The sequence below is a fragment of the Pogoniulus pusillus genome, chromosome 7 (genome assembly GCF_015220805.1).
Source record: "Pogoniulus pusillus isolate bPogPus1 chromosome 7, bPogPus1.pri, whole genome shotgun sequence".
In the NCBI taxonomy this organism is placed as follows: Eukaryota; Metazoa; Chordata; class Aves; order Piciformes; family Lybiidae; genus Pogoniulus; species Pogoniulus pusillus.
In genome coordinates this window covers 14,330,250-14,343,748 of record NC_087270.1, presented here as the reverse complement: position 1 = coordinate 14,343,748, position 13,499 = coordinate 14,330,250, and the positions used below count along the sequence as shown (strand labels likewise).

At 41.2% G+C, this 13,499-nt stretch overlaps 1 protein-coding gene across 19 annotated transcripts in view; it reads left to right on the top strand.

The window, feature by feature from the left end:
* Positions 1-8,850: 8,850 nt before the first annotated feature.
* The window catches only part of CCDC88A (coiled-coil domain containing 88A), an 84,421-nt gene continuing 79,772 nt past the window's right edge, over positions 8,851-13,499 (top strand). For 18 of the 19 annotated variants that reach the window (XM_064145999.1, XM_064146000.1, XM_064145998.1 and 15 more), the window contains exons 1-3: positions 8,851-9,020; positions 9,599-9,973; positions 10,084-10,184. In XM_064145999.1, coding sequence (XP_064002069.1) covers positions 9,911-9,973; positions 10,084-10,184 — 164 coding nt within the window. In that variant the 5' untranslated portion in view covers positions 8,851-9,020; positions 9,599-9,910. The remainder of the gene's footprint in view (positions 9,021-9,598; positions 9,974-10,083; positions 10,185-13,499) is intronic. The other variant, XM_064145982.1, reaches the window with a different exon arrangement.

The following is a 13,499-nucleotide window of genomic DNA, read 5'->3' as shown; positions in this document are numbered from 1 at the left end:
AATCAGTCGTGTTTGAAATTGCTTCATAATAGACCAAAAAAACCCAGCCAAACAAAGAAAACCAAACAACTGACATGTTGGTGTGAGCCTGAAGTTACAAGTTAAAGTTACTCTATTTGCCAAATCATTCTTTGACCTTTAAGCTACCAGCAAGCTATGTTATACTCTTAACTCAGATGATCTCAGAAATTTCATCAAGTAGCAGCAGTATGTAAAAGTCATAAAGAACCTGAGTATTGAATGCCTACCTCAGGAAAAAACACAGCATTTTATAGGTATATATATAGCTGTCAAAAAGAATCCAAGGAAGGTATTTAGACACTGGAGAGGAATATACAGGAAGCAGTTGTTAATAAGACAGCGGTTCACAAAAGCCTAAACAAAATGATCACATGTATTGCTGTTGGTTTAACAGAAGAAAAATCAGCTGTTGTAGAATACTTGAATAAAAATTCTAAACATTGAGTGTAAAAGGGTAAAAATACCAGAAAATAAGAGAAAGGGAAATGGGTAAGAAATTCTGATTTGTGGCTGCTATTTTAATTGCATCTACTTAATTTTTCTATTTAGTGTAATGGTAGCTATTACATTGTGTACATATAATAGGGACCTTGGAGATCCTTCTCAAGATTGCTTCTAATAGCCTATAGAAAATAACCTAGGTATTGTTACTGTACACCATTAGCTCATTCAGTAGATGTAGCAGAAGTGAAGATGATACAGACACACCAGTAATTGTGTGCTACTGAAAGCTCACATTTACTGTAATTCACAAACCTGCTCTGAATCAATGATTTGGAAATTCAAGGTTCCTTTGCACACCTAGATGGCATAATTTCCACAGATGAGCAGGAATAGGTAAGAATTCCAAGTCTCTTTTCATCTCCGATTAAAATGGTATCACCATCTGGACATAATGTGATCAAAGTGTTCTTACAGTTAATAGTGGCCTCTGAAATAGGTGTGAATGAGTAAGGTGTTCCTAGATTTTAGGTGGCTTATGATTAGGATTCTTGCAAACATCTTAATCAGGAATGCTATCTAGTTAGTGTACATAGCTTAATCCAAACTTAGTTATTTTTTATTACTCTTTTTTATTAATTAGTTAAAATATTTTAATATCTATTTAATGTAATGTTATAAAAGAGTAACTTATGCTTGCTTGCTTGTCAGACGACTTTCCCAATGACAAAATGGGGATTTCTTAAAAGCTTTTAATTGTTTCACTAGTATTTCATAGAGAGAAAAGTTGTTTTCAGATGTAAATAATTTGACAAATAACCAGGGGTAAAAACAGATATGAAAACTAATAGATAATCCTGAGGGAGGCAGCTCCAGGAGAGAAAACTGAGATTATTTCACAACAATTATATTCTTATTGCTGTGTAATTTACATTTTTGTTGTGGGCATAACAAAGTTGCATACACAAATCTCAAAGGCAGAAATGTGTGCTCCCATCTAGTTCATTATTTACTGACTTCGGGAAGACCCTAACCAGCACCTCCAGTTGATGAGGAATGTCTATCTAATGAAACATGCTAACATCAAAGGTGATGCAATGCTTGATATGAAATAGATGCTAGTAACCTCTGCTGAGTTGGTAAATATGGGTTTCATGCCAGCATTGTCCAAGTACTGGGAAAAGGCAACTACAAAAATGTGAATGAAAGTAGAGAGGCAAGTAGAAAGTCTGAAGCAAAGGACAGAGAGGCAATTGCCAGTAACATTGTGGTGTGTGAATCAGGAAAACTTAAGGTTGTAACAAAACAAAATTGAAGCAACTGGAGTTTAAGAGGTAAGAAAGCCTTTCACGGGGGAATACAAAACCTCTTCTGTTTTGTTAAGCTGAATGGCAAGAGTGCTCTACACCAAAGGCAAACACTAAAGAAAATCATGCCATCTTGGATCCTTAACACATAGAAATGGCCTAATGGTGTTGGTACAATTATTGTCTTGCTCTTCTAGCCACTGATCTGCATATACAGAGCTAGTTGTAATTGCTGACAATTAGCAAACTGGGTTGCTCTTTGCTTCTTGTCTCAGGAAATGCATAGCATGCTCTAAAATTCCTCTTTCTGACCCAGTTCATGAACAGTACTGGCAAGAACTTGTTTGACAGAAGGCAAGTCAGCAAGAGCTTTTGCTTAGTCTCACTCCACCAGTCAAAGCAGAAGTTAGTACAAAAGCTATTGTCCTCAGTAACTGCTCTTCTTGCTGTAATATTTAACATTTGCTTTTAGAAAAATCAATCTGTTTTCTTTGTATGCAGCAAATAACAAAAGGAATTCATAGACAACTTTAGTCTTGTAGTTTGCAGATGAGTCAGAAACACATATAGATTTATTGGTGAAGCAGGCAAACTCAGCACTGTAATACAAAGTTCAAATGAGTATTTCTTGTAAGGCAGTATTTACCTGCTTAGGTAAATCTGAGGAGTCTGAGCCTATGGCAATACTTAAGAACGGCTATTAAATTTAAAACTGAAGGTGAATACTTTGGTTTGGAGCACATCAGCTGATTTGCCACAAAAGCATCCTTCAGGCCAGTGCAACCCCTTGAAAAAGAACAAAAAGCTATAAGCATCTCCCTCCTCAGATGAACAGCAGTATTAAATATACTTCTTCCATCATGGCAGTTTCAGTACCCACCTAGTTCTCCAACTAAATTAAGACTTGTGTAATGTGTAGTTCAGTCATACAGCAGTGGTTAGAATGTGGCTCTACCACTGCAGTTCTACCCCTATCAGTATGCTGTATTGTCTTAAGATGCTGCATATTAAAAAAAAACAACACCAAAACCCACACAAAGTATTTGGAACCTGTTATAATCAAGTCATTGACTTTGTTTAACAACTTTATTATCCATGTTACAGAAGGATTTCCCTTTCTTTTCACTTCTGCAGAACAAGAAGTAACAATCCACTGAACTTGCAGGACCTTTGGAAATTCCTAGCCACACTCAACCTTTCAATGCCCTTACTCTTCCCTTTATTGCCCTCTTTATTCTTATAGCCTTTGTTAGATGGGGAAGCAGGCTCCTCTAGGAAAAAACACAGGACAAGGAAGGTGATTGTCATTTGCCTGCAGTTTTCGCCTCCATCTGTCCTGCCAAGTCAGCCTGTATTCTGAGAACTCTGGTTTTGACTGTGTTTTCATAATTCCAGGTATCCATGCTGTTGTGGCGGGGATTTCTCTTATTCCTTCTTTATTAGGGGAAGGTGAGAAATTAATTTGAGGTGGTATTAATTTTTTTATAAAATTATTTATTAAAATTAATATTTACAAATTTGTACCACCCCCAACCACTATGTAATCAAGTTCTTTTGTGCATGGTTATGAAAACAGTTGGGATATGATATATTTATGTACAGGGATTTGATTATTAAATGTAAATATCTAATTATCAACAACTATAGACAAAGATTCCCTTAGGCTTAATGCCTCTTAACAACTATGGTGTCTGCCCAGTAAGGCTGAAACTGTGTGTGCTCTTAAGACAGAGGTAACTTATTTTACAAAGGAATTAAAGGTTGCTTAAATATATTGCTCTTAAGCATTAATAATCACCCTCTTGGGATTGTGTCACAGCGTGTGCCCAGTATTCGGGTCTTTGTGGAGCTGAAATCTTCCCTGCTTGCAGGAGAATGATAAGTGTTCCCAGTCTCTGGGGTAAACAGGATTTCTCTGTCCTTCCCTCCTGGTGTGAAGTAGTCTCTGCCTCGGTGCTGCTGGTTCTTCTGGATGCCGTGTGTCCAGGGATGGTCAGCTGGCAGGATTTCCAGGTGCAGGAGGAGGATTTGTCCATGCAGTCTCTGACACGGTCTTCTCACAGCTAGCAGGCTGTGTTTGTGGTTTCACAGACAATCTAGAAGGTCTGCTGACCTGGATTCTCCAGGTTTACAGGGCAGCGTGCAAGCAGTATATGCCGGGCTGCAGGGAGACTTGAGCTCCATAGATAAATGCAAGGTAGCAAGCCAGTGTGTATGGCTGCTCTAGGCTTAGGCAGGGGGCTCTTGGCTCCCCATACATGTATCAAATTCAGGCGTGCATGCGCTCTGCTTCTCAAAGGGTTCGCAGACAGCTTAACTGCACCTTGAGATCAATGCAAGAGGTCTGAGCCTCAGTGCGTACGCAAGTGAGTGAGTAAGGGCCTGACTCTGTGTCTAGGCCATGCAAGCAGGTCAGTGCTGCTATGTGGATCAGAGAGCTGAGCTTGAACCTCTGAACACGTGGTGCACCTTTGCACTCCTCTTTGTAGACTCTGAGCCTAGATTTGTGGCTCATTTGGCCAACTAAATTGACCAATCAGGCTGGCAGTAAGCCAAACCTTACCTTAATAGGCAGCAGCTGTTTGCCTGGACCCTCCCAATAGGGGATTACCTGGGCAGACCCCAGGGGTACACGGACTGGGTGTGTGTTTGTTACACAACCTGTTTACTGCCATGGGTCCTGGCAGAAAAACATGTCCGGGCATGTAGAGGCATAGGGAAGCCTCAGTTTTGGGGCAGCTGCCCCTCCACCACACATGCTTGGTTCCTCCTTTGACCTCTCTAAAGCTCCATCAAGCCAGGCAAAGGCCTAGCAACCTGGCAGCACAGATCAGTAGGTGAAAATAGCAACAAGAGCTTTATCTCTAGTACCTCTTTGCTTATATAGGAAAGGAAGAGAAAAACAGTGTCTCTTGCATCCCCTCCCCACGACGTCAGGGCTGACCAGAAATCTTCTGACAAGCTCTGAGGTGGTAAATGGTGCCGTACATAGGCTTTGCTGTTGTCTGCAGACTTAAGGCATCACTTTGTGTTCTAGTTATTATTTTTCATTTTTTTATTTTGCAATAACTACCATAGGAAGTTATGCTATGAGAAAACCAAGTTAACGTGAGATCATGAAGTAATGCTTTAATTTGTGGATCTGGGGTCTAAGCACAGGTTGTTTGGCATTTTGGTGTTTTCTGTGTATTATCTTTGTGGTACTAAAGGAGACACAATAGAAATTATATGGCATGCTTAATTCATAGAAGAACAAACACTGCACTTAACAGATCCACAGATTCAACTTATTTCAGAAGCAGCAGGCCACATGCTGTATTAAATACTGACAGGTCTGTTCTAGAAAATGAAGATATGAAAGAAGACTGCTCTCTGTGCCTTTTATGAAAGGGGTAATTTGTAAGTTGCAAAATATGGAATATGCAAGCCTAGAACAGTTTAAACTAATGTTTCTGCATGTTATTGTTTCAAACTAAAACCATTTTATCAGTTTTGTTCCAGCCAAAATAGTTTTACTTTCCAAGGGGAAGATAGGAGATGTAATTTCAAATGGATTCATATAATTTAGGAGAGATGCGGAGGAAGGATTTAGTTCAGCTCACATTTTGAGACGTAAGCAACTGCCTGCTACCAGTGTTCTCTATTTTTAGGTCAGTTAATGCAAGCTGCCAACTTTCTCAGCTGGTACTGACTTGTAGTAACAAAATTTTGAGATTTGCCACTACAAGTGTAGTCATCAAATTTGCTTTTAGGAGTCTTCCTAGGTAAAGAGTGCTAAATCAGTGCAGCTAGGTCTGTTAGAACCTACAGGTAATAGTGATGATGCCTCACTTGAAGTGGGGCTGTGAGTTCTAAGTATGTCTTAGATCAGTACTGCTGAAGACTCCTGACAGCTATGCTAAAAATGGAAGTCCTTCCATAGCACAGAATCACAGAATCAACCAGGTGGGAAGAGACCTCCAAAATCATCCGGTCCAACCTATCACCCAGCCCTATCCAGTCAACTAGACCATGGCACCAAGTGCCTCATCCATTCTTTTCTTGAATACTTCCAGGGACAGTGACTCCACCACCTCCCTGGGCAGCCCATTCCAATGGCAAATCACTCTCTCTCTGAAGAACTTCCTCCTAACATCCAGCCTAGACCTCCCTCAGCAAAACTTGAGACTATGTCCCCTTGTTCTGTTGCTGGTTGCCTGGGAGAAGAGACCAACCCCCACCTGGCTGCAATGTCCCTTCAGGTAATTGTAGAAAGCAGTGAGGTCATCCCTAAGCCTCCTCCAGGCTAAACAACCCCAGCTCCCTCAGCCTCTCCTCATAGCCTCTCCTCCTTGTGTTCCAGGCCTCTCACCAGCTTTGTCACCCTTCTCTGGATACGTTCCAGTATCTCAACATCTCTCTTGAATTGAGGAGGCCAAAACTGGTCACAGTACTCAAGGTGTGGCTTGACCAATGCTGAGTGCAGGGGAAGAATAACCTCCCTTGTCCTACTGGCCACACTGTTCCTGATAGAGGCCAGGATGCCATTGGCTCTCTTGGCCACCTGGGCACAGTGCTGGCTCATGTTCAGCCTACTATCTATCAGTACCCCCAGGTCCCTTTCTTCCTAGTTGTTCTCCAACCACTCTGTCCCCAGCCTGCAGCACTGCTTGGGATTGTTGTGGCCAAAGTGTAGAACCCTGCACTTAACCTTTTTAAATCTCATCCCATTGGCCTATGCCCACTCATCCAGCCTGTCAAGGTCCCTCTGCAGGGGTCTCCTACCCTCGAACAGATTGACACCTGTTCCTAACTTGGTGTCATATGTAGCGTGCAGTGAGAAAAAAAACAGCTGAAAACAAATATTTAACTTCTAATTATTTCTAGGAGTGTCTGTCAACCAAGGATTGAGCAAAGGGTCACAGCTCCCTGTCCTATGGCAAGTTATCTTACCTGTCTTAGATGGCTGCATTTAAAATAAATTGTTATGTATACCTTGTCCAATACCTCATCTTTTGTCTATTAATAATTTGTAAATACCTTTCAGGAATTCATTATGATGGATAGCTGGTTATACCTGAAAATTAAGTAATTTTTCTTACACTTACTTTGACGAAGCTTTAGCTACAGGAGCTGGCAGAACTTCACAGGTTTTGTCTAAAAAGAATGCAAGCCAAAACTCACATGACTGTTTCTGGGTGTCTTTTCTGAAATTTTCTCTTGTACTAATCTCCAGTTCTATTAAGAAACTAAATCATGACATAAACCAAATTATGATGCATGTCCTAAAGATAGTATGCAGTATTTATCTGAAGTATAGTAGTCCTGCAGGAACAGTGACCAGCAGGAATGTTGAGCATGAATGTGAACTGGATGGAAGTAAAACCACCTAAAACTGTCTAATCAAATCTTTATCTCAATGATATGAAATCTTAGTATAAAATGTATTTCAGGAACTCATGAGCGATCTAACATTAACATATGACTAGTACGTGGGTGGGCTATCAACTTCTACTGGCCTGTCTCTATTTCCTAGAAGTCACTTTATGCCAAAGTCATTACTGCCTAATCAGAGCCCACAAGAAATAGGGAAGCTCTGCAGTATTGCATGCACAATTGTATATTATATGGTGTGGCTAGATACAGAGAACTTAGTGGCTGGTTAGTCAGGCGTTTACAAAAATGCTTTTGTAAGTTGCCTTGAAGGGCAGTCATTTCACCTGTGGACCACCAGATTCTTAGTGAGAACCAAGACTGTAGTTTTTTCCCTTTCCGCTTTATCTCTTTTCATGAGAGGATGAGTTCACTCTAAAGATCTGGTTTGGACACTGGAATGGGCTGCCCGGGGATGTGGTGGAGTCGCCGTCCCTGGGGCTGTTCAAGGCAAGGTTGGACGTGGCACTTGGTGCCATGGTCTAGCCTTGAGCTCTGTGGTAAAGGGTTGGACTTGATGATCTGTGAGGTCTTTTCCAACCCTGATGATACTGTGATACTGTTTAGAAAGGAAAAACCTGTTTTTTGATGAAAACATGTAGTTGTGAGAATCAGAACTATGCAAATCTTTTAAAATAAATTTGCATGCTAATATATCAAGATCCATAGTTGACTTTTATGATCTTTTATTGGTTTTTTAGACATTCTCTTCAGTTTCACATATGAAGAGAATGGTCACGATTGGAACTTTTTAAAATCCTGGACGTGTGCTGTAGCCAGTGTTTGGGTTGAAGGACCAAATCTGTTTAGCTGTCGCTGATGTTTTCCAGAAGGACTTAATTTCAGTCACTTCTACAGCACTGTTTTCTGGTGGGTATTTTCTGTTTGGTTGGGTTTTTTTTTTTACAGTATGTGTAATATTAAAGCCATTTTGAAAAATGCTTCTGAAATTTAATTTGTCCTACATGGCAGAGGAGGTGGATTTAGTTTGTATTTTTGTAAAACGCTTTGTGAATAAACTACCTATCTATTATGCAGACATGGTCCCGTATATTAATGCAGCATGGGAGATGGGAAGCACAAGTAGCAAGAGATAGCTTAAGGACAATAGCTTTGGCAAGCAAATTGCTTGTCATCGTTTTGCTTTTCTGTAACCAAGTTGATCCCGTCCCTGTGTTCCTCTTTCTCTGCGAAAGCTCTCCAGAAAGCTGGATATTGCGCTAACCTGGGTGTTTCACCTCCTCAGGAGCAAACCTATCCTGCCCTGGAAAGCGGGAGCGTGTGGTTGTGATGCAGATAGGGAATTAATCCCCCATTTTTCTCTTCATGGGCGTCAGCGACTCCCCTTCCCCACCCGCCTTTCATTCCCTCACGACGAGTTTTTTTTCTCACTAAGAGCATCTTCCCTTGCGCTCCTCGGGGCACGGGGGCAGACTTGCGTGCGCCGGGTCCCCGCCGACTCGCCTGACCGTCCAGCTGCTGCGGGACGGAGGCCGCCCCGAGCGCACTCCCGCCCGAGCCGCCCCCCTCACGCGGCGCGGCCGTTGGCCCTGCGCGCCGCCACCGCCGCAGCGCGCGTGCACGCGCCCTGCAGCGCTTTGCCCCCGCTCGGCTCCTCCCCTTTCTAATAGCGCCGCCGTCCCCCAGCCGCGGTGAGGGGGGCCGGAGGAAGGGACCAGGGCTGGCGGAGGGATAACTGGCTGCGCACGCTGAAAGAAGCGGAGGGATCCATATGCTGGCACCGCCCGTCAGAGAGGAAGGGAGGGAAGGAGCAGGGGGCGAGTGATGCGGTGCGCTGGGGCCGGCTGAGGCGCGGTGGCCGTTATTTGGGAGAAAGGGGTAGGAAACGAAGCTGATGCCCCGGCGGCAGCCTGCAGTGGAAGGTGGTGGGAGAGCGGCTAGCTAACATCTGGAGCCTGGCGTTAAGGGGAAGTGGACTGGGGTGGGGGGGCGGGAAGGTGCCGCGGGGGGCGAGGAGAGCGGAGGGGAGCGGCTAGAGCGGGGGAAGGGCGAGGTTGTGGGGCGAGGCGGCGTGTGCCTGTCCTGTCCCTATCTTGTGTCGTAGTTCGGTAGAAAGGGGAACTGGTCTGATGTAGTGTCTCATCTCTGCCGGGGCTGGTTTCCTCTCCGTGGGCTGCGTGTGCTATTGCAGAGGGGGAACAGAAAGCTTCTCTTGTGTGCAGAAGCAGCCTGGGGGGCTTAGCTGTGAGTGGGGGTGGGGGTCTCTGCCCCTGTCTCCCTTCGTCTGGGTTTTTGGTGTGGTGGCTTTATGTTGGTTTTGTTTTTTTTGCGGGGAAGGGGCAGGATGTGGTTGCAGAGTTTTACTGGAATTTCTGCCTTTCTGAGGAGCTGCCGCAGCTGAAGCAATTTTCCTTTTTTTTTTTTTTTTTTTTTTTTTTTTTTTTTGTCTGATGCAGAATCCTAGTAGCTAGGCAGCGTCCCTCTTTTCTTTCCTTCCTTCAACCCTTTCGGTACCTGAGGAGGCAGAGACATTAATGGAAAGGCTGAAATACGCATAGAAGGACTTTTAAATGCCCGGTTTCGTTGGTGTGTTTTTTTGTTTTGTTTTTGAAAGAGGAAGGAAAATCCTAGTTGCCTGTCGCTTGGTAAAAATGGGGTTCACTTCCTCCAGCTAAATCTGTGGAGCATTTCAGAGAGCTGTTACAGTGAAGGACTTAGATTTTTTTGCATCAGAGGAGCTACATTGATGTTAACCAATTTTTTGTAAAATGGAGAATGAAATATTCACACCCCTTATGGAGCAGTTCATGTCTAGCCCTCTTGTCACTTGGGTAAGCATTCGTTTTTCCTCCCACATTATTCATCTATTCGGTCATTGTTTCAAGATAAGTGTGAGGACTAAGGTGGAGTTAGTGTCATGGTGGTAATGGTTATGTTTTAGGTTAAGACGTTTGGCCCATTGGCTGGAGGAAATGGGACCAACCTGGAGGAATATGTGGCGCTGGTGGATGGCGTGTTTCTAAACGAAGTCATGCTGCAAATGTAAGTGTGTGCAAGCTGTGCCTTGGTTGGGTTTTTTTTTTGTTGTTGTTCATTTGCTTTTGTTGGGTTTTGCTTGTTTCTTTTATGTTGTCTTATTTCTCTTTATGTTTTACTTTTTTTTCTGAAATTCTTTCCCCCCACCACCTACTTTCCTTAGTAAACCTTTTGCTTTTATGCTTGAGATAGTCATGTGGTCAGTTAGGAGGAGATTTGGGAGCATGGCAGATGCTCTTCATAGTTCTGTGTCTTGAGTGATGTGTATGCAGGATGTGTAGTGTAATACAGGCTGAATCATGATACGTAGAACTTAACTGGAAAATTGATTGGCTGTAAATAGCTTCACAGATTTCCACTGAGAAACATAAAGGTGCGTTCTACTGTAAATCATAAAATTTTGAATACATCTGCTTGGCTAGTAAGATTTTAATATGCATCTTGATTCATGTGGCGTGCAACTTAAGGATCATATGTGAGTTGCAGAATGTTGTTTACTGAGCAAATGAACCATCCTTCAACTCCTTCCACTTTTATTTTTCACAGTTCCAAATTAGAGATAGCAGTTGTGCAGTAAAGCTGGTATTTTAATTGAGAGTTTAGAATGTTTTCTGTCCATGAACCACAGAAGAAACATTTTTACATGGTTTTATAAATCATTTACTGAAAACTGATTGCTAGAGAAATTTCTTTAGAGGTGTTTTGACTGGAATGTTGCCAGCTACTGTAATGCCAGAGACTAACACATTTGTCAAGTGTGTGGTGTTATAAATATGTTAATGTAAAAATACATCGTACCTTTTTTTTCCTGGTATTTTAAGTCTTGACAGAAATACATCTTTTGTTTGTATGGGTGTGAAAAAATGTAGGCTTATGGATGAATAGACACATCAGTATGTGAGCTGCTTAAGTTGACAGCTGTTCCTTAGGAACACTGCTCAGTGATGGGCATACTTTTCCTCTGTAGCTTTTATTAATATTTAGTACTTTTAAACTTTTTGATGATGATATTTGGCTTGTGTAACTAATCTATGTAAAAAGATCTTCATATTATACAATTAAGTTTCAATTTGCATCCTTTCGAAAACAGTATTTTCTTTGTCACCTGATTCTCTGCAACTAAAACTCCCAGTTACTTATTTCTGTAGTACCAAGAAACATGGAAGATGTGGAATGGAACTTTTTGTAAAAACGTTGAGTGTGTTTCTGGTATATGTGATGCATTCACTGAAGCATACTATTTTTATTCTACTTTTTTTTTCCTTGCATTATAGTAAGTAACTTGTCACTTGTGGCCATACACTTAACACGTAGAGCTTCCATTCACTAGAAACGTTGGACAGCTGGAAGGCAAATTTAGTACTGAAACAAGGTGATTTTGAAGAACATGTTCTTGTAATTGAATTTTATTGGTAATTTTTTTGACTACTAAGAGTATACGTTAAATGTTAAATATAAGGCCCCCAAGAGGGACCTTTTTGCTTCTCAAGGCACTGTATGTTGAATCTGGCTTTGACTTTTGTGCATCTCTGACCTCACACTGTGATTACTGTTGGTAGGAGAGTCTCTGTATGCATGTATAAAACCAAATACACACAAGAGATGTAAATTAAAATTAAAATTGACAGAACAAAGAACTACCTTAAATTGGACGTGCATGTGAAAGGCATGAATAAGATCATGTTACAAATATCTAACTTCACTAGGAAAGTGTATTTTATTTAAAATAAATTTGACAGGGGAGGATCAAAATGCATTCTTACTTAACACTGCTTAGTATTGATGTTTCCAGAACTGTATTCCTATTTTAGATGGGTTTACTTTATTTTGGAGTTTTTGCCAAGATGGAAAGAGGGCAAAAAATGTTTCATGCTTTGCGACAGATTCCATGTCTGGTGAAGTCATTGTGGAAATGTGTGTTAAATTCTAGTCCTGTTCACTTTGAGTATCTTCCTATGAAATGTATCAGCATTTGCAGATGCATTTAAAAGATGCAGCTCCAACTAACCATCAGTATAAATTATTTTCAGTATTTCTCCATTTTATTAGTATTTCTTTATTTTTCCTTTCAGTCTTAACTAGCATATATTGAGGAAGTGTGGTAGAAAGACTTGTATCACGTGACTTAAAAAGCAAAACATTTTTCTTCAGGATGTGTGGTTTCGGTTTTTTTATAAGCTCTCTCTATGACTTGCTTCATGGCAGAACTAGAGATCTGTGGATAGGAGCTGTGATGCTCTTAGAAGTTACAGGAGGGCCATTCAAGCAAAACATCACTAGATTTTTTTTTAATGTGAGTTGTGTTGTTTGGTGCTTACTATTTACAATGGTTTTGAGATGTTTGCTGCAGTTAATGTTTTGGTGTGAGAATAGAGCTAGTGCATACCTGTGAGCTAAGGGTTTGCTGATGTGATGGAGCTGTAGGTTGGTTCCTATGGTTGAAAACCCATTGCAGCTTTTGATGCTCCAAAATGTGTTGAAAGCATAACAAGTGATGGCTGTTAGAGATGCCGTGATCCTGTGTTACGTATACTTTAGTACTTTATTTTTGCCTAATGTTGAAATAACAAATTCTGTAATTATAAAAGTGAGTGTTAATACTGCATTCAGTGTGGTTTTTAAATAGTGACACAATCTGAAAAAGTGACATTGTTGCTTACTGAGAGATTTTTGTTCAGTAAAGAGTCAATCTTGTCTTCTGTCAGTTATGAGTGAGAGTTTGGTAGTATGGCATTCGTTTCTCATTGTTTATTTCCAACAATTGTGAGCATCCAGACAGAGGAAATAAATGTCAGCATTGGAGCAGCCACAAGGTAGTGATACGGATGTGGTCAGGTTTTATCAGCACTGAGTTTATTACTACCTCAAAATAATTAATCATGTTTCCTGTATCTCTTTGCTTCTGAGGTTTTGGGCTTTGTAGTACACATTAAATTTAAACAGATGCCATTCAGTGTCCAGTTACGTCTAAAGAGGTCTGACTTTGCCAGACATGCTATAGGCAAATTTTAGTATTTTTTTAGATATAATTTTATTTTTAATTGAGGAGAGTTCCAGTGTTAAAATATCAACTCCTAACTCAAGAAAATGTTGTTTGCTGTTTAAATTTAGGTCCAGTTTTTCAGGAGTATTCAGTTACCTACCTTATGCTGGGATCAGTCACTATCTGATACCTTGGGATAGAAACCCATCTGTTTGCTAAATCTGAGCCTTTATCTTTGTGCTCTTTGATACGAAAAGGGGTCATGCTTCTTGGAAATAAATCAGAATGCAAGAGATCACCACAGTGGTGTTCTGTCATAGCAGGGAGGTGGCGGAACA